This window comes from Drosophila ficusphila, unplaced genomic scaffold (assembly GCF_018152265.1).
Source record: "Drosophila ficusphila isolate 14025-0441.05 unplaced genomic scaffold, ASM1815226v1 contig_106, whole genome shotgun sequence".
Taxonomy (NCBI): Eukaryota; Metazoa; Arthropoda; class Insecta; order Diptera; family Drosophilidae; genus Drosophila; species Drosophila ficusphila.
In genome coordinates, this window is record NW_025063993.1 from 8,686,694 (window position 1) to 8,704,551 (window position 17,858).

General features: G+C 41.2%; 4 protein-coding genes across 9 annotated transcripts; 3 read left to right on the forward strand and 1 right to left on the reverse strand.

Annotated features, from left to right (window-relative positions):
- The first annotated feature begins 215 nt into the window (after window positions 1-215).
- LOC108096332 (histone-lysine N-methyltransferase PRDM9) lies at window positions 216-1,681 on the forward strand. Its single transcript, XM_017197866.2, has 2 exons — window positions 216-419; window positions 478-1,681. Exons 1-2 carry the CDS (start codon window positions 294-296, stop codon window positions 1,621-1,623), a joined length of 1,272 nt encoding a protein of 423 aa, XP_017053355.1. The 5' UTR covers window positions 216-293; the 3' UTR covers window positions 1,624-1,681.
- A 56-nt stretch (window positions 1,682-1,737) lies between these two features.
- On the reverse strand, window positions 1,738-9,686 carry LOC108096331 (m7GpppN-mRNA hydrolase dcap-2). Of its 2 annotated transcripts, none has more exons than XM_017197865.2 (5): window positions 8,746-9,686; window positions 6,670-7,415; window positions 6,387-6,605; window positions 5,343-6,095; window positions 1,738-5,282 (listed from the first exon to the last, which is right to left on the reverse strand). In XM_017197865.2, exons 1-5 carry the CDS (start codon window positions 8,876-8,878, stop codon window positions 4,713-4,715), a joined length of 2,421 nt encoding a protein of 806 aa, XP_017053354.1. In that variant the 5' UTR covers window positions 8,879-9,686; the 3' UTR covers window positions 1,738-4,712. The 2 variants fall into 2 exon arrangements, with proteins under 2 accessions (XP_017053354.1, XP_017053353.1); XM_017197864.2 differs by having other exon boundaries at window positions 1,738-5,285.
- Window positions 9,687-9,969: 283 nt separating this feature from the next.
- Window positions 9,970-15,187, forward strand: LOC108096379 (kelch-like protein diablo). Of its 3 annotated transcripts, XM_017197934.2 has the most exons (6): window positions 9,970-10,194; window positions 11,041-11,898; window positions 12,062-12,753; window positions 13,139-13,328; window positions 13,406-13,593; window positions 13,721-15,187. In XM_017197934.2, the coding sequence occupies exons 2-6, from the start codon at window positions 11,098-11,100 to the stop codon at window positions 13,743-13,745; spliced, it is 1,896 nt and encodes a 631-aa protein (XP_017053423.1). In that variant the 5' UTR covers window positions 9,970-10,194; window positions 11,041-11,097; the 3' UTR covers window positions 13,746-15,187. The 3 variants fall into 3 exon arrangements, with proteins under 3 accessions (XP_017053423.1, XP_017053421.1, XP_017053420.1); XM_017197932.2 differs by having other exon boundaries at window positions 9,970-10,309; window positions 13,406-15,187; XM_017197931.2 differs by having other exon boundaries at window positions 13,406-15,187.
- Window positions 15,188-16,179: 992 nt separating this feature from the next.
- Window positions 16,180-17,553, forward strand: LOC108096428 (CDAN1-interacting nuclease 1). 3 transcript variants are annotated; one of them, XM_017198016.2, is made up of 3 exons: window positions 16,180-16,505; window positions 16,651-17,136; window positions 17,198-17,553. In XM_017198016.2, exons 1-3 carry the CDS (start codon window positions 16,246-16,248, stop codon window positions 17,418-17,420), a joined length of 969 nt encoding a protein of 322 aa, XP_017053505.1. In that variant the 5' UTR covers window positions 16,180-16,245; the 3' UTR covers window positions 17,421-17,553. The 3 variants fall into 3 exon arrangements, with proteins under 3 accessions (XP_017053505.1, XP_017053507.1, XP_017053506.1); XM_017198018.2 differs by having other exon boundaries at window positions 16,446-16,549; XM_017198017.2 differs by having other exon boundaries at window positions 16,483-16,589.
- Window positions 17,554-17,858: the final 305 nt, after the last annotated feature.

The following is a 17,858-nucleotide window of genomic DNA, read 5'->3' on the forward strand; positions in this document are numbered from 1 at the left end:
AGTTGAATAGTTTATCCCTCTTCACTTGACTAAGATTAAAACACTAAAAAGCTACATACATTCTGGGACATCGCCAGTTATCATATCGATACATTTGTTTACCAATGTTACTACCAGCTCTTTATAGTGGTGTCCAAATTATCGATAGTGCTTGAAAACCAGCGATGTTTTAGATTTTAGAGCTTCATCGATAGTATCGATTGGTAAACATCGATGGAAACATTGATTATTTGGCAGCTATAGTTTATCAATAGAGTTTTTAGAATAAGTAATTAACAAAAATTTATTGAAAAATGTCTGAAGAAGGACTCTGTAAACTATGCAAGGAAAATCGGGCGTTTGATATCGACCTGGAGAAGAGCAAATTTAAATTGGCCAACAAACTGCTGCAAAGACTCTTCGAGAGCTACAAAATTGATGTGAGTTTGATAGAAATTCTCCTATTCTCCTGTTTAAGTACTAACATGCATTTTTTAGGTCACCATCCTGGGAGACAATTCCTGCATTTGTGAACAGTGTTTTAACGAGGTTTTACATATAACTGAATCCCTGGAAAGGTGGAGCAAAGCACAAAAAGAAATTCAAGAAAAACCCCTTGACATAGACGACTCCATGGCGTTTCAGGTGAAATCGGAGGTTGACTCTTTGCAGGATGAGGGGGAATTCCCCCGAGAAGATGTCACTGATCTGCCGGATGAAGATCAATTGGGTCAAAACAAAGAATTGGAACTGGTAGAGGATGAGCTCTTTGATCCCACGCCTCAAGATTTCTTTTCCGTTGGTCTGGCACGCGATGGTCTGGCGATAACCAAGTTATTTAAGGACAAGACCAAGACCACTAGGATGCTGTGCACCTGTTGCGATCAGGTCCTCGAAATCCTGTCCCACATCCGGATGCACAGTGGAAAAGCACGGCCAAATCCTGTCTACTATTGCCGTGAGTGTGGCTCGGGTTTTCCCAAACTTCGCGAACTTCAAACGCACATGACGACAATGGACCACTTTAAGACCAGTGATGGGGGCAGGGATCTGGAATTCCTTTGCCTAAAATGCCACCAGCTATTTCCACGATTCTTCGATGTCATTCGGCACGAAAACAGCGTCCACAATTCGTTAGAGTACTTCTGTATGGAGTGCAACATGTATTTCAAGTTCCAAAGATCCTACAAGTGTCACGTAAAGCAACACGGAAACATGGAAACGGTATTTTCCACCGCGGACCACGAACCGAAGATATATGAGTGCCGCTATGGGGACTGCGATCGAAGATTCCGTGTGTGGGGACGATATGTGCAGCACATGAAGTGGCACAAGGGTGCACGAAACCTCCATTGTCCCTATCCCAGGTGTAAAGAAACGATTCAGCCCGGCCATTATATGATGCACATGAACTCGCGACACAATCAAAATGGTCGATTCATGACCATTGATCCCAGGAAACGGGTGGAGCCCGATACCCGCCAGGTGCCATACGTCAGGAGCCAAATGCGACCCAGGGAGTTTCGCAATCTTTCGGAATCTCTTCTAACTGATTATTCCGGCGGGCAGTTTATAAGTCTGGACAAGGAGTTAACTTTGCAGCAGGGAAAATACATAAATGTTGACGGCAGTGAATGCACATAGCTACCATTAAGTTACCTCAGCTAAAAAATAAATAAATTAGTAATTTTATTTTAAGCAACCCATAAGAAACTCTCTTAAATAACAATCCCAGTTAAGTAAATGAAAAGCAGGTGCTTAAAACTTGGTACATCAATTTATTGCCGGAATTTTGGGGGAAAAATATGGGAAATATATATTGCCACAAATTAGTTATTTGATAATCTTTTTACGTTACAATTGTTCTGGATTGGAGAGTTAACTTTGTTTTTCGTTTTTTTGTAGTTTTGGCATTATATTCTACGAATTGTATTTTGATATCGTATGATTTTCAAGGAGGTGTTTACACAAGAACAGAATTGCTCAATCTAAAAATTTTGAAAGTTAAATTTCTTCTCTCAAATTATTTTTTCGGTTATATTTTTTTCAAGAAATCTATTCTGGTGTACCCAATTCCTCCATTTTTTGTTTTGGACGTGTTTACAGATTTGTTTTTCGCTTTTGTTTTTTATCGGATACGGGGGTTAAAATGCATAGCAAATTTAGCTTGGAGCGAGTATTCGGATCGTCGGGCGGTGCAGACTTCTGGTGTTGGCAAGATTTCAATTTATCAAGTCCTCACTCGTCCAACGTTCTCTTAAATTTAATGTTGTCTGTTGTTGATCCGGGAGCCCTTTACTAAAGTTAATTAACGCTATGTCTATGTTTTTTGCACAAAAAGTTTAAGTAAAAAATAAAATATTGTTTTCGGGTTTGAGGAGTTTAAGACGATTGCAATTAAAAGGTGTCGGATTGGACTGCGTTGAGTTCCTTAATTGAAATATTTCACTTTGCTTTGTATTTTGATTCTATTTTTACAACAAAATTTGAATTCTGAGGTTTCTGGTAATTTTTTAAGCTGTGTAAACAATATTGTTCTTGTTTTATATTTGCAGAGCTCTTAAAATACGTGTAATGAAATTAATATTTTTTAAGAGGTCTGTTTACTCAAGAAAACAAATTAAAGAAACGGACTCGAAGCAAAAGTTTTTTTGTGTCAGGAAGCAAGTGGTTTCTTTTTTCTGACAACAAGAACGAGATACCGATTATTGGGAGCTCTGGTAATTTGATATTTATTGCTTGCTGGATAAGTTTTTTGTTTTGCCAAGACAAATGTCCAAGGAAATAAAGCTTTTTTGTACAATAGAGGAAAACAATTCATTAAAATTTGTGAATCAAAATAATTTGCCAATTTCGTTGGGCATTTGTCTACGACGAATGGAAACCTTTTTTTGAAAAATTTCCAAAAATATAAGTTTTAAATATACTTTTTTTTTTTAGTAAAATGAACAGAATCCAAATTAAAATGAGAAAAGTTAAAAACAAATTTTGCTGCTTAATTGTGAACATGTAAAATAAAAATTAATATGGCTTTTCAAAAAGCTTTAAAAGTCAGTGGTAAAAGATTGAAAGCAAATGCAAACTTCTTTCCGATTTTGCTTAAATAACTAGCATTGAATTGTACATAAAAGACCGAGTTACAGGGAACTTCTTTTGATTTTGGTGCTAAAACTCTGAGATTACAACTTTGGAGACGCTGCTGATCATTGCTTAGTCTAAAGATATACGCTAATAGGCAACTGTTTCACACGTTGGAGACTACGATGATTGATGGAGAAGTTAGTTAACATGTTGCGACATGCTTACGAATTATAGGAAACTTGGCTCGGTAGAAAAGCTTAGTTATCAAAAGACTTAACATTTCTTAAAAGGCTTTTCTTCCTCATTCTTACGCACTAGTGGCTCACAAAAATATACTCCTTTGCTGGTTTTCATAAAATTACAAATCGCTCAAATACTTTCAACTTACTTCGTGTATATCATACAAATTTACCATGATTGAAGACGTTTTAAGCATTCAATTTTAAACTAATTTAAATTCGTTAAATGTTTTGCTTTCTCATATTTAGCTTTGCATTCCCCAAGTGGTCAAGAATGCATTGACGAAACGTTTTCTGCTAAGATATGCCTGATATTGCCCCTGATTGTGGGGAAAATGGGTATCAATTTTGAACGGTTTGTGCGGGGCCCTTTTTGATTGATTAAAATGGTATTGTTTGTGGTTTGCTTATAAAAGTTTTTGTAGTTGCCAGCCGTTTGTTAAGATCACAATTGTGCTAAGAAATACTATATCACAATTTAATTATTTACATTGTTATTATTTGTATTCTTTCTTACACATCTCTCTCTCTCTCGCTCTCTCGTCCATCGTTCGTAGGTGGGGCGGGCAGTAAGTAATACGGCCCAGAAACTTTATTTGCTTATCATCTCATTCTCGCCCCGCAGAAGCGTTTTGTTGCCCTTGTAAAAAGTCAACGGTGGACTCTGAAGTTAAAGCAAAACGATCCGTACTTTGGGGCGGTTTAAAGCTACGCTTTAGTTAAGTTAGATTTAGTTTGTTGGTTTTCTCTAAAAATACATTCAAACGGCGAGCACTCGGCTCGAAGTAGGCTTGGTTCACTTGGCTCACAACAAACGATTTTAGCTTATACAAGAAGGATTCTAACATAATTATACTCAATCTGTTCGTTTGCACTCGGATCTTAAGGCCGAGTAGCGATTGTTGTGTTTTTACAAAATATTACTTTACATGTGCTGAGCGGAAGACTCTCGTTTTTGTTTCTTTTCTTTTTTGGTATGAAAACGTGTTGTTTTTTCGTATTAAAAATGTCCTATACAATTGATCGCATTCAATTTTTGAATTTGAGTTTGAGTGTGCTCGCAGTTCCCTAATGTAGAATAAGTGTGGAAAGTTGAATCTCCAGTTAAGAGATCGGGAAACTTTACTTTTATACATAGTCTCCAAAGCCTAGGACTAGACATGATTAGTTGTCTATAGTGTTGGTAGTTGTAGAGTTAGTTTTATAACAAATGAACTTGTTAAATGCAATTGGCATGCTTTCATTTTGTGGCAAGTCTCCAAAGTTTCTGTCCCCCAAAGCGCGAGTTCTTCAACTCCACAGAGCCTGCTAAACTATTCGGTGTTCCCGGTAACTTGATCTTTTGCTGGGAAATGCAACGATTGAGAATTTGAAAAGGATTGAAAGATTTTTGACTCGAAAGAAATGAAAAGTTTAGCAAAACACATTTGCTATGAAGTTCTTGGTGAAGGAGAAATTCGTCCACGAATTGAAATTGGGCGTAAAGTCAGTGCCCAGCTGCTGCTGTTGATGTTGCAACTGCTGTTGCTGCAACTGTTGCTGCTGCGGCGGTTGCTGCGACTGCGCTCGCTTCAGAATCCTCAAGTTTGTGCCCGAAGCCATGCGCTGCAGCTTGTGCATGTCCTGGGCATCCGGGGCCGTTGGTGTGGCTCCTGCGGCACTGCCGGCTCCAAAGTTCAGCGAAACCGAAGCTGGTCGTGGTCTTTGCTGCTGCTGTTGCTGCTGTGGTTGCTGTTGCTGCTCGTTCTTTGGTGTCTTTTGAGCTGCAGCCGCTGCCGATAGCATGGCTATTATATCAACGCTAGTTGTGGACTGCTGTTGTCCCAGAATCTTAATTGGCTGCTGGGGATTGCATGGCTTCTCACTTTGGGACATGGTGCGCAACCTCTGTTGTTGTTGTTGCTGCTGCTGTTGCTTCTGCGCCTTAGCTGCCTTAAGTTGTTGCTGCTTCTCCTTGCGTATTAAATCAAAGGAGCTGACAATCTGCTAAATAATCAGTGGTAGGACAAAAGTACATTTTAGACAAAAACCAAATAGACTCACCTTCTCATTGCTTGCCGACTGCTGTGCATCGTTCTGACTTTGGCTATGGAACAGTTGACGCTTCGAGGATATTGTGCTGCCGCCGCCTGATCCATTCGGCATGGCTGCCGTTGCTGTTGTTAGTGGCGTTGTTTGATTGCTGCCCGCAGCCGCGTTTTGTTTATTGCGCTTCCCATTGCTATTGCAGATGTTCATCGGATTGATGGCAGCGGTGGCTGAGGCGGGGGCTGCTGCTGCTGATCCTCCCGCTCCCGGCTGAGCGATCACCACCTTGCCATTGAGATTATTCAACTTGACACCATCCAAATCCCCCATGGACTTGTGTCGCTGACGCCGCGAATCATTTCGCAGTTTGGCGGCGTCCTTCTTGCAACTCCCATTGATGTTTGTGGGAGAACCCGCTTTCGGGGGAGATTGCTGGCCGGAGCACTTGCGACGACGCGGCTCGATACCGGCCTTCCGTTCGCCCACCCACTTCTTCAGGCGCTTCACAAACGGCATGATCATGAAGAAGGAGTTGGAGTTCTTGCCCAACTTGGCCTTCGATATGGCATCGTTCTTGTTCACCGGCAGCGCATCTATGCGGAACCACTCGCAGCACTTGATCTCGTTGCGGGTGCGGGGCGCGAACTGCGTGTCCAGCGGTATGTTGCGCACCACGTACAGCCGCGTGTACTGGTAGTTGATGAAGGCTTCGATGTAGTCGTTGGCATCGATGGTGTCCGTGATGTCGAACCCGGTCTCCTCATAAACCTGCAGGAGTTCAAATAATGATCAGAAAACATGTTCACATTCGATTGATATTCTTATAAAATATACCCATCCTTCTTTTCTGCCTCAAAAAGAGTTAATACGATAGTTTAAAACCCAACTCAGAATATTACTAAAAACCAATCCGTGAGCATTTGTTAATTCTATGCATTTTAAATATATTTACAAAAATGTTTTAATAAATCATTCAACAGCATATCAACAATACGAACTTAGAGGATCGAAATAAACCAAAATAATCCCACTTAGTATTTGCTTATATTCTTGACTTGCCTCTCGAGTGGCACAATGAGCTGGGTCCTCGTTCTCGTTTATCTTGCCCTTGGGGAAGCCCCAGGAGTTGCGAGCGAAGTAGGATTGCACTAGCAAGCAATGATTGTGATCCTCGGACACCAAAATAGCTCCATATGTCGGCACCGACAGCTTATAGTTCTTCCACTCTTCCAGGATTTGATCCACGGTGCCAAAATATTTGTTCAAAAAGGGAATGTGCTATTGGAAGGACAACAAAAGTTATAGATTTCGAGTGAAGCTATGTACCGAATATAAATCTCACTTGGAACAACTGCATGGCAAATTGCTTGATGCCCACCGTCGGCAGCTTTCTCTGCACACACTTCGGGGTCTCAGCATCCACACCAGCTTCAGGGGCACAAAAGAAATCCAAATAGAACCAATGGGCCAGCTCGATTTGGAAACACATTCGTATTAGATTGTTTAGCTCCATGTCCGGTACATTGATTATGAACCGACTGGCCAGATCATCAAGTATATCGGACGGAATTTTCGATTTCTCTGGCAATTTAATGTTGGACGCCTTCGTGGTGTTTGTTCTTGGTGTTAATTTCGATAATGCGGCAGATGCTGCCAATGTTGCATCCTCCGAGGAGGAGCTGCCGTACGAGGAGTTCGTTGATATCGATGAGTGGGTCGATGATATGGATGAGTTGAGGCGTTGTTTCTGTGCGCTGCATTGCTGCTGTTGTTGCTGTTGTGCATTTTGATGTTGCTGCTGCTGCTGCTGTTGATGCGGCGTCTGCTTCTTCTTTGTCTCGATGGCAATGGGCGCTGTGGGCGTGACGGTTTTGGTGAAAACAGCTCCATTTTTAAGCAATTGGTTCAATACATCATTCTCGCTTTTAATATCGAGGTTTCGTCGTTGTGGTTGCTGTTGCTTTTGTTGCTCGTGTTTTTTGATATCGCTGCTGTGGTTATGGTTGTTGTTGCTGTGCTGACTATTGTTGTTGTTAATATTTAGCACTTTTTGTAACGTCAGCGAAGCGAGCAGCGCCAGATTGTTGACTTGAAATAAAAAAAAACAAACACTTGGAGATAAGAGAACGAGCCAGAAATTGATAGTACAAAAAAAAAAAACAAAGTGAGGTAATGGAACTACGAAAACCGCTAGAGGATATCTATTTTCCGTCTGATGTTTTGATTTCACTTTTTATGTGACCTTGGATGGTGTCAAAGAGGCTGAAATTTTGGGTAATTGCCAGCTGACCAAAACTTTTTTTGTTATTATCAAAGAGAAAAATCATAAAAACTTTTACATTAAAAAATTGACAAGTTATTTTTGATAGTTACTATTCATTTCATTATGTAATCTTTTGTGTTAATCTCATCCGTAAACTTCCTTTGAATAGTTGTATCTTTATTATTATTGGGTTTCCTGTTCAACAATTTGAATATGTAGTTAAAACAAGTTTTACAAATTGAGCTGATTGATTTATGGCCTGCCTAAATTGTCTACCGAATGTTTTGTAAACTCAAAAATGTTAATTAGCGTTCTTACTTTAAAATGTCCCTCAGAAAGTTAACAACGGTTTTGTTTTTAAAGGAGAATTAATTGATAAGCTGCAACTGTAAGTGACTTAAAATAATCTTTAAGACTATTTGTTGCCAAGCTGTCTAGGAATTGGAGGCAAATGCTATTGAAGCACCTTGGCAAACTGCTGAGTAATCGCAATCACCCGTTGGATGGCCGTTTGGCCAATGATCTGCGCTGCCAGTTGCGCAACAACAAAAAGCGAGATAAAAGGCAAAACTACTACTATTACTCCGTTCGCTTGGCCTCTAAAAAACAATTGAAAAGAAAAACTCACGGCACAGTTCACCGACCTCAGTTGAAAAGTGTTGCAACATGCACATGGATACTACTCGGTAGTGTGGGTGAGTATTTGTGCAATGTGCACTCAGCACTACAGTCCGACCTCTATAATCGGAACTATAAGGTACCTCAACTAAATCGACCATGCAAACAATATTCAAATTTTCGTATCAGTTTCTTTCATGAAAATAAATGATATACAGTTTGCGCTCAACATGTGTGTGTGCAATTTTCCATTCCAGCGAATTTTTTAAAAAGTATAGTCGGTTAACTTTTTCCATATGTATATTTTTTTCCTAGTTTAGCTATTTTTGCAGATTGCTTTTAAAGTTCTGAAGTCGTAATAGAAGTGTATGGAAATGAGTTTAGGCAATATGGACAAATAAGTGTAAAGTTGTTAAATAGAGGAATATGCGTCGTAGAAAAAAGAACATGGGGTAGCGACTGTATCTCCTGATTGCTGTTTATGGTTTATTGCGGGCCTACTCTGAAGCCCCTCTTATCATCTGGAGCTCCGCTTACCGTTATCATTTTCCTTGCTGCTGCTGCTGCTGCGCGTGACGCTGGCAGAGGCAGAGGCGTTGGCGGAAGCAGCGACTGCGGCAGAGGCTGTGACGACAGCGACGGCGTTATTGATCAGAGGTGCAATTTCCATAATATTTCGATATTGGGGCGCTCTGTTTGTTTATGTAATACACTTTATTGGATTTTTGTGTTTGTCTTTTTTGCAAAATATTTTTGTTTGTTTGTTAATTCACGTTCGCGTCTCTCTTGCTCTCTTTTAGTACGAGGGTATGTGTGAGTGCAAGAGTGTGTGGGTGTACGACTATGTGTGAGTGTGTATGTAAGCGTTTTGTCACGTATATTTACAACGGCGTTGTTTTTGTAGTAAATATGGCTGCCAAGTTTCGAAAATTTTTGCAATCGACCGCTTTTGTCGCACGAATTTTAATTTCCAATGCAATTGCTTTACTTGTACTGTATTTAATTCATCGAATGCTTTACATTCTAACGCTTTCGCTATTGTTCTCTTGTTTTTCGTTCTCTCTGTGGTTTTCTTAACATTTTCTGCATTTGTAATGGTTGTTGTTGTGTTAGCTATTGCATTTTCTGTTGTTTTTGTTGCTGTGTCGTTGTTGTTGTCGTTCCACTCCATCCACAAATAATTGAGTGCGCTTCACTTTGGTGCGAGCGAGACGGAAAATTCTTCGCACGCACACAATCTCACTTTTTTGCGTTTTCTTTTCTTGCTCTTTTCACGTACTTTCCACTTTTTAATCTCGAATTAATATTTATCGCTGCTTGGGAATTTGAGGCGATCCGTACTGCATCTATTTACACGTTGTACTTAAATTTAATATCTATTTTGCACTATGTTATGGGCCTTTTTACTTCTGGAAAATTGCTTTCCTTCCTCGTCAGTCGCGTAAAAACAGTGTTACCAGGTGGTACAATGGCTATCCTCTATTTGCTCTGGACAAATCCAGATTTCGCTTCCGTTTCAATCGAGTTGGCATCACCGACAAAAATTGTTAACGTTTTTGTAGCACAAATTTTTATTGTTTTTGTGTTAATCTGAGTTTTCAAGCGATTTTATTATAAATAAAAACTAAACAATTTCAGTAACTTGCTAAAAGTATTTTTAGCATTAAAATACATATCTAAAATCTAACCACTGGTTCCAGCTTGCGAAGACACTATAATTCCGTTTATGATTTTAGTATATTTTCCCACCCCGACCCACGGTATTTTTTGTACGGTACGAATGGTCACGCTGAATACCTACAATCGTGTGTTTCGACTTTTCCAGGCCACAAAAAATCAAGTTTTTCCTGCTGAAAAGTGCCTTTCGCGCAAGGAAAATCTTCGATGTGGTCGCTTTAAGCCAGCAGCAAGATTGCATTTTCGAAATTTTCCGCCTGCAGCTGGCCCTGGACGTGCTTTGTATCCGTGGAGAACAGAGACGCAAAGGTTGGGACACCCACATCTACACCTACAGCTAGGCACATCTACATCCAACCCAACATCGGCCGCGTGTGTGTGTGTTAGTGCTTTAAGGTGGACCTAGTTGCCTCCTAACTTAAAGGTGACCCAGTGAAGTATCTGGTTTAATAACATTAAAACAGCTATGAAAAATTTGAGGAAAACCAATTCATTACGAGCCACATGGTTTTTTTACTACCATAGTTTTTAACTATTGCTAAGTGATTTTATCGTGTAATAAATGGTAGAAAGTGTCACACCACATATAAGGCAAACTTTTTGTTTGTTTAAAACAAAAAACAATTACTAAGGATAACGTTATATATTAAACATTTAAAATGTCCACCTTAATGTTCATGTTCGTGTGTATGTGTGGTTCATACAGTGTCTGTGTGTGGGCGGTGCAAAAGTTGGTGGAGCAAAGGAAAAATAAATCAAAATTACTCCTTTCAGTGTTTAAAACCTTATTTTACTCAAATTTAAAAAGCATTAAAATTTGAAAAAAAAAAAAAAAAGTAACTTTGTTGTACAGTACGAAAGTACAGAACGAAATTAGTTTCACAAAAGACAAAAACAATAAGAGTTGTTACGGTTAAGCTCCAAAGTAATTACATTAAATTTTAAGCATTTCATAAACATAGTGCGTCCCACTTTCTTATCTCAACCTGAAATCGACTTCAAATAGACCGCAAAGATTGTAAAGTTAATTAAACTGAAACTGATAAAATTTTGATACATTTTAAACCGAAGTTCAGAATTATTGGGTGCCTCACAAGATTTTATTAACTTTTCGCGTCTATTTAATGTACATCTTATCCACTTTTCAACCCACAGATAGACGCCGTGTGGGGTTGGGTTGCTTCCGGCCCGCTGCGCTTAGCAGCGAACAGAATGGGCGACCTGCCGGGCTCCACCGGCGGCGCTGGCGGCGTGGGCGGTGGGGGCGGTTCTGGCGGCGGGAACGGCGGCCCCACAGTCACCGGAACGGGTGGTAATTCCACTGCCGGTGGCGGCTCATCCGTCGGATCAACGGGCGTGGACCGACCGCCGTCGCCCGCCCGCCTCTCACACACGTCGGAGAAACACCCAAAGGTCACGCTCACGGAACTCAATATGCTGCGGCGCCATCGAGAGCTCTGCGATGTCGTCTTAAACGTAGGTGGGCGGAAGATCTTCGCCCACCGAGTAATCCTGTCCGCCTGCAGCTCCTATTTCTGTGCCATGTTCACCGGAGAGCTGGAGGAATCGCGCCAAACGGAGGTCACCATACGCGACATCGATGAGAACGCCATGGAGCTGCTCATCGACTTTTGCTACACAGCCCACATCATTGTTGAGGAGTCCAACGTCCAAACACTCTTGCCTGCCGCCTGTCTGCTGCAGCTGGTGGAGATTCAGGACATCTGCTGCGAGTTCCTCAAGCGGCAATTGGACCCCACCAACTGCCTGGGTATCCGCGCCTTCGCCGACACACACTCCTGCCGCGAATTGCTGCGCATCGCCGACAAGTTCACGCAGCACAACTTCCAGGAGGTGATGGAGAGCGAGGAGTTCCTGCTGCTGCCAGTCGGCCAGCTGGTGGACATCATCTGCAGCGACGAGCTGAACGTGCGCTCCGAGGAGCAGGTCTTCAACGCGGTCATGTCCTGGCTCAAGTACAACGTCGCCGAACGGCGTCAGCACCTTGCACAGGTGAGTTAGTAATATACTAAAGCTCTCTCAAAAAAAGTACTATAATAACGTAGTTTTTTGTATCTTACTTTATTCATTTACTGGGATTCTAATCGCTTTTAGTTACTAACTAATTTATGAATGAATAGCTACTAAAAACTCTTGTATTCCCCCTTCGTTTTAGGTTCTCCAACACGTCCGTCTGCCTCTGCTCACTCCAAAGTTCCTGGTCGGCACGGTGGGCTCCGATCTCCTGGTGCGCAGCGACGAGGCCTGCCGGGATCTGGTGGACGAGGCCAAGAACTACTTGCTCCTGCCGCAGGAACGTCCCTTGATGCAGGGTCCGCGCACCAGACCCCGCAAACCGACTCGACGCGGCGAAGTGCTCTTTGCGGTGGGCGGTTGGTGTTCCGGCGATGCCATCGCCTCCGTGGAGCGCTTCGATCCGCAGACCAACGACTGGAAAATGGTCGCTCCCATGAGCAAACGCCGTTGCGGAGTCGGCGTGGCCGTTCTAAATGATCTTCTTTACGCCGTCGGCGGTCACGATGGCCAGAGCTATCTAAACAGCATCGAACGCTATGATCCGCAAACGAATCAGTGGTCCTGCGATGTGGCGCCCACCACTTCGTGTCGCACCAGCGTGGGCGTGGCCGTCCTAGATGGTTTCCTGTATGCCGTGGGGGGCCAGGATGGCGTACAGTGCTTGAATCACGTCGAGCGATACGATCCCAAGGAGAACAAATGGTCGAAGGTGGCCCCGATGACCACACGACGGTTGGGAGTGGCGGTCGCCGTCCTTGGAGGATTCCTCTATGCCATCGGTGGTTCCGATGGACAGTGCCCGCTAAACACCGTGGAACGATACGATCCCAGGTAAATAAATCCTATATTAAGAGTCCGTATTCAAAATACTATTTTAATTAGTTATTAAACAAGAATTAAATCAGCAGATTTGGTTTTAAAAATACATTTTCCAAAAAAATAATGATTTCATATATTGTTTTCATAGCATAATTCCAATTAAATTCTATTTAGACTCTTGTTTCATAAAAAGTTCCCCTATTTAAATCAGCAGATGTGTATAAAACTAATTTAAGATATTGTAGCACTACGGCCCTTTGGTTTTAAAAATACATTATCCAAAAATAGTTGTAGTTGCCCCGGTTTTTTAGGGCGACAACATAGGGGAGTCTCCCCTTTGATTGCACCTAAACTGACTGCCTGATTTGATTTAAAATGCCTGATTTAATTATTGTAGACAAAACAAATGGGTGGCCGTCAGCCCGATGTCCACGCGACGAAAGCACCTGGGCTGTGCGGTGTTCAACAACTACATTTACGCCGTCGGCGGGCGGGACGATTGCATGGAGCTCTCGTCCGCCGAGCGCTACAATCCACTGACCAACACCTGGAGTCCCATTGTGGCCATGACCTCGCGACGCAGTGGGGTGAGTTTGCCTTGTCCGCCCCCCTTTTCCTTCACCCGTCGAAAAATATTTGAATTGATGAAACGCTGTCGTTTTAGGTTGGCCTGGCCGTCGTTAATGGGCAGCTGTATGCGGTCGGCGGCTTTGATGGGTCCGCCTATCTGAAAACCATCGAGGTGTACGACCCGGAGACGAACCAATGGCGTTTGTGCGGCTGCATGAACTACCGCCGACTGGGCGGCGGCGTGGGCGTGATGCGGGCCCCTCAGACTGAGAATTATATGTGGTGCGAAAACAGTTTTAAGCAGCAAAACCCCTGAAAATAATCCAATCCCCAGCCCTTCCATTGCTGATCAACTGTTGTTGTCTTGTCTATTTCTCCCCCAAAAACGAAAACATGCTAACAATCGCAGGATACGCAAGGATTCTGTTGTCTGATGGGAGCAGCAGCCGACGACGTTGCCCTCTCAAACGTTGCCGCCGCCGCATTTCTACTAACAATATCCGCAATCGAAGCCAAATCTAATTGTCTAAACACCTTAAACCCCCCGTACACCCCCTCCATCACCACCTTCATTGTCTAGCAGCTTTGTAAGATTGTATTAATTGTTAATTGTTTATTTGGTAGAGCCTAAAGCACGTGTTTGTTAGACTTTCCCAGACTAGTATTAGAGTTAGCATTGCCCCTCCTCTCCCGCTAACTGGCAATCACTCATCCCCATCACTCTGTACGTAATTTATATTTGATTCTACTGTATCTTGTAAGCATCTATATTTTATAAATAACAAAAACAACATCTAAATGTTGCTGGTGGTATTTCATGGAAATCGCTAGCCCATAACCATGCCTTCTTTCGAAAAAAACAAATCAGAATCAAACATTAAACTAGAAACGAATTCGATTAGTTGTAAATCTTTAATCGATGAGCTCTACAGTCAAGTAACAATTTGGTATTAACATAATTTAGCCGTAAGAAATTACTTCAAAAAGTTTGTCCGAAATTAGACATCACAATGGTGCAATATTTCGATCGACCAACTTAATGCTGTATTAATTGTTTAGTCAAGACCACTTAAATCCGAAACTGCAAACGTCTCCAATAATAATGAGGTAATATCAACCGAACCGAATAATTAAAAAGTTAGGAAGAGTAAATGTTCTGCCTGTCAAGCTTACAAAAACCTTAAAGATAAAGATAATGAACTAATAATGAACAAAGTTAGACGTAGCCTCAGACATTTCAATAGTAAAATTAACAATTACACAGCCGTAAGATCAACTGTAAGCCAATAAATTTTAATATTGTTACTCCTAGATCGTAAGAGGTCACGTTTTAAAAATAATTATTGTTGAACCAAGTTTGACCATCGAGCTGTAAGAACCAACTCGAAATAGTTGCTTAGAGGAGGGCGCCCAACAAAATGAGTCTCTCGATAACAACAAATTTAGTTTGTTGCCCTTTTACACCAACACCTATTAAACAAATTATTTATTTTCAAAACTATTATTTATTATGCGCTTTTGTATCTCATATAGTTTATTTTATTGTGCCCTTTTGTCATTACTTTATACACTGTTGTTAAATCGAGCAAATGGGAATGAACTTTGCTTCCAAACGATAAATAAGAATAGCATTTACAAAACAAAACCAGGCTTATTTATATTCTAGGATTAATTGAATGGAGAACACGCATACAAATATAAATATCCACATACCACACACTATGCATAATTAAACAATACAAATTTATAGTTATATTGAATGGAAAAAACGTGCTTAACGCAAATAATAGACAAAGTGTTAATAAACGTATTGGATCGTAAACCCGTGCTAAGTGTAAGGATATATGATAATAAAATATATCTAAACTTAAAAAAAGTAGTTTAATTCTGGAACTGGTTTGGTAATATTGGTTTGGCAAGAAAGTCATGTCGTTTTTTTCAATATTTTTAAAGATGATTTATTTATATCAGGGGACTTATAATTAATCAATTATGTTTTGGCCGTTTTGTTGGACCATTTATTTCCTTTAAGCTCTGCGGAACCCAAACATCGTCCTCCCTTACGTAGCCAAGTTTCTTCAAATGGTTTTCAACCGTTGTATGCGACACACTGAGCTTCTCTGACATCTCCCGTGTTGAACAACGCCGGTTTTCATCCAGCAAAGCCTGAATTTGTTCGTCAAAAACGGTCGATGGTCGACCAGAACGTGGGGCGTCTTTAACTTCAAAATCTCCAAGCCTGAATCTGGCAAACCAGCGCTGACATTGGCGATTACTAATGGCATCTTCACCATACACTTCGCACAATTTTTCGCGAGCTTCGACCGCTTTCTTTCCTTTTCGGAAGTAAAAAAGCAAAATATGCCGAAAATGCTCACTTTGGTCCTCCATGTTTATTTTGCTATAGCTTCCACAAATGTTATCGAATAATTACCAAATTTTCGTCGATAGCACCTAAGACAATAGACTTTAAAACGATACTAAAAAGTGTGACCCTGGTGCTCGATTGGTCGTAAATAAAATAGATTAAAAACGATTACTAAAAAAAAGACATGACTTTCTTGCCAACCATATTTACTTTTAAGACTACTTATCCAAAAGCTTTATGTTTTGGAACGGAACTTGAGCTTTTCTTACAATCCGCCACGCCTATTTTTACGCCCACAAGCCTTGGGGCACTTCAGCCTTCATATCGCAGAACATATTTCATAACACTATATTTTGAAAGGGAAAACGAGGAATCTTAAAATAATATTTCAAATTTTTTTTTGCAACATCGGCTGCAGTGTAAACAAGTCTTTAAAAAACTATCACACACCGCCAAGAAATCGATAAATTTGAATACATATTCGATAGTCGCTCGCCACAGCTGTTTATTCTGGCGCTCTTTCCTGCTTTTGCTGGAATAGCTATTATTTTGGCTCCCCAAAAACCATGTCCCAAGCCCCGGATTTGGCCGGCGGGAATGTTCAGCAGAAACGGAGGATACTTAGCGGAGTGGAATACAACCGGATATGCCAGTTCATTAACGGATACCACGGACTGCCCATCGACTGCGAGTTCGAGTTGAGGAACCGCTTCTTCAAGGACGTGGAGCCGATGGCCTTGACATGCATCCTGCAATCGGAGCTTTTCAACAAGTCGCGGGGTCACCACTGGAAGCAGGAGCAGCGGGGCAAGAAGCTTCTCAAAACGTAAGATCCTTAGGAATGTCCTTATATGTTCATAGGGATTACAGGTTGGTTGCTCCTTACGAATTTCTCTGGGAACTTAAAGTTGTAAGAACAACTTTATATATGATTTACCTGTAACTGAATCTTTATTTGCCTTATTTTTTAGGTTTGAGGAGCAGAAGAACCTCTACGACAACGCCCTGCTAATTCGAATGGCCTGTGTCGAGGGACTTAATCCTGTGGCCGTCTGCAGGATGCTGTTGCAAGAAAAGTACAAACTGCGCCATCGTTCGCACATCTCCCGGTTTCTAAAGCATCCGCACCTCATCGACGATCCCCGGCTGGCGGCCAATGTGCAGCAGTGCATGATCAGCGACAACCAAGAGGGACCCATCACAGATCTGCGGCGCCGCATCATCGGCGAGGAATACGAGCTGAAGCTTAAAACGCTTTCCAAAGAGGCGGGAATCCACTTCTACGACGAACAGGACTTGCGGCGGATGGGCTATGACAAAACCCCAGACATCAAGATGATCCTACCGTTTCTGTTCAAAGGATCCGTGATCAACTGGATCGAGAGCAAGGCCAATTTCGGGGACACCAAGGGACACAAGTTCAACATCCAACAACAACTACATAGTTACTGCAATCGGTACGGAGTTATTATACAAAATATTATTTTTAAAGACTAAATCAACATATTTTTTATTCAGTTTTGGACCAGGAATCATAATCTATTGGTTTGGCTACCATGAGGAAACGCCACTTTTGCCGGATAATAATATTGGCATCACTGTGCTTGCTGATTTTCCTGCCAAAGAGGATTTGGTTTTCATGCAACTCGCTCAAGCAGAATTGCCCACTAAAAATGCAACCATCAATGAGGAAAACAGTTCAACGAGTCAGAAACCAGAGGAATATAAAGAGCCTTCGTGAAGTTTTACCTTTTTTAAAGAAAACGGCGAAACAGGGAAAATAACTTTTTCGGAACTTGTTGATTAGGCAGCGACTTGTTTTACCATATTAAACGATATGTGCTTGTTTGTACAATGTACATGGACAACCTAAATTTTAACTAGAAATTGTCATTAGCCAAAACAATCAAATTATTATAGTTGTATTCTAAAAACACTGCGAATATAAATTTAAAGACGGGAATGCTTTGCATTTAAACTGTAGCTATTAAGACAATGCTGATGCAGCAAAACTACATTTCTTTCAGATTTAACAATTATTTTTCTTTTTATTGTATTTATAAATTCTCATTTACATGATACTCTCGTTTGTTTATAGTACAAAAAGATTGTTTTATTTTTAAATTCCCGGCATAAGTCGTATAAAAAACTATAAAATATTGTAATAATCGCTGTTTAT

What these genes read in the sequence shown, in the direction of transcription:
- LOC108096332 (XM_017197866.2), top strand. Translation starts at nt 294, where the DNA reads ATGTCTGAAGAAGGACTCTGTAAACTATGCAAGGAAAATCGGGCGTTT. An exon ending in TCGAGAGCTACAAAATTGAT is followed by an intron (nt 420 to 477) that starts GTGAGTTTGATA and finishes TGCATTTTTTAG; the next exon opens with GTCACCATCCTGGGAGACAA.
- LOC108096331 (XM_017197864.2), bottom strand. Translation starts at nt 8,878, where the DNA reads ATGGAAATTGCACCTCTGATCAATAACGCCGTCGCTGTCGTCACAGCC. An exon ending in CAGCAAGGAAAATGATAACG is followed by an intron (nt 7,416 to 8,745) that starts GTAAGCGGAGCT and finishes TTTTATTTCAAG; the next exon opens with TCAACAATCTGGCGCTGCTC. An exon ending in CTCATTGTGCCACTCGAGAG is followed by an intron (nt 6,096 to 6,386) that starts GCAAGTCAAGAA and finishes GAACTCCTGCAG; the next exon opens with GTTTATGAGGAGACCGGGTT.
- LOC108096379 (XM_017197932.2), top strand. Translation starts at nt 11,098, where the DNA reads ATGGGCGACCTGCCGGGCTCCACCGGCGGCGCTGGCGGCGTGGGCGGT. An exon ending in GTGGAACGATACGATCCCAG is followed by an intron (nt 12,754 to 13,138) that starts GTAAATAAATCC and finishes TAATTATTGTAG; the next exon opens with ACAAAACAAATGGGTGGCCG. An exon ending in TGACCTCGCGACGCAGTGGG is followed by an intron (nt 13,329 to 13,405) that starts GTGAGTTTGCCT and finishes CTGTCGTTTTAG; the next exon opens with GTTGGCCTGGCCGTCGTTAA.
- LOC108096428 (XM_017198016.2), top strand. Translation starts at nt 16,246, where the DNA reads ATGTCCCAAGCCCCGGATTTGGCCGGCGGGAATGTTCAGCAGAAACGG. An exon ending in GGCAAGAAGCTTCTCAAAAC is followed by an intron (nt 16,506 to 16,650) that starts GTAAGATCCTTA and finishes CTTATTTTTTAG; the next exon opens with GTTTGAGGAGCAGAAGAACC. An exon ending in CTACATAGTTACTGCAATCG is followed by an intron (nt 17,137 to 17,197) that starts GTACGGAGTTAT and finishes TTTTTTATTCAG; the next exon opens with TTTTGGACCAGGAATCATAA.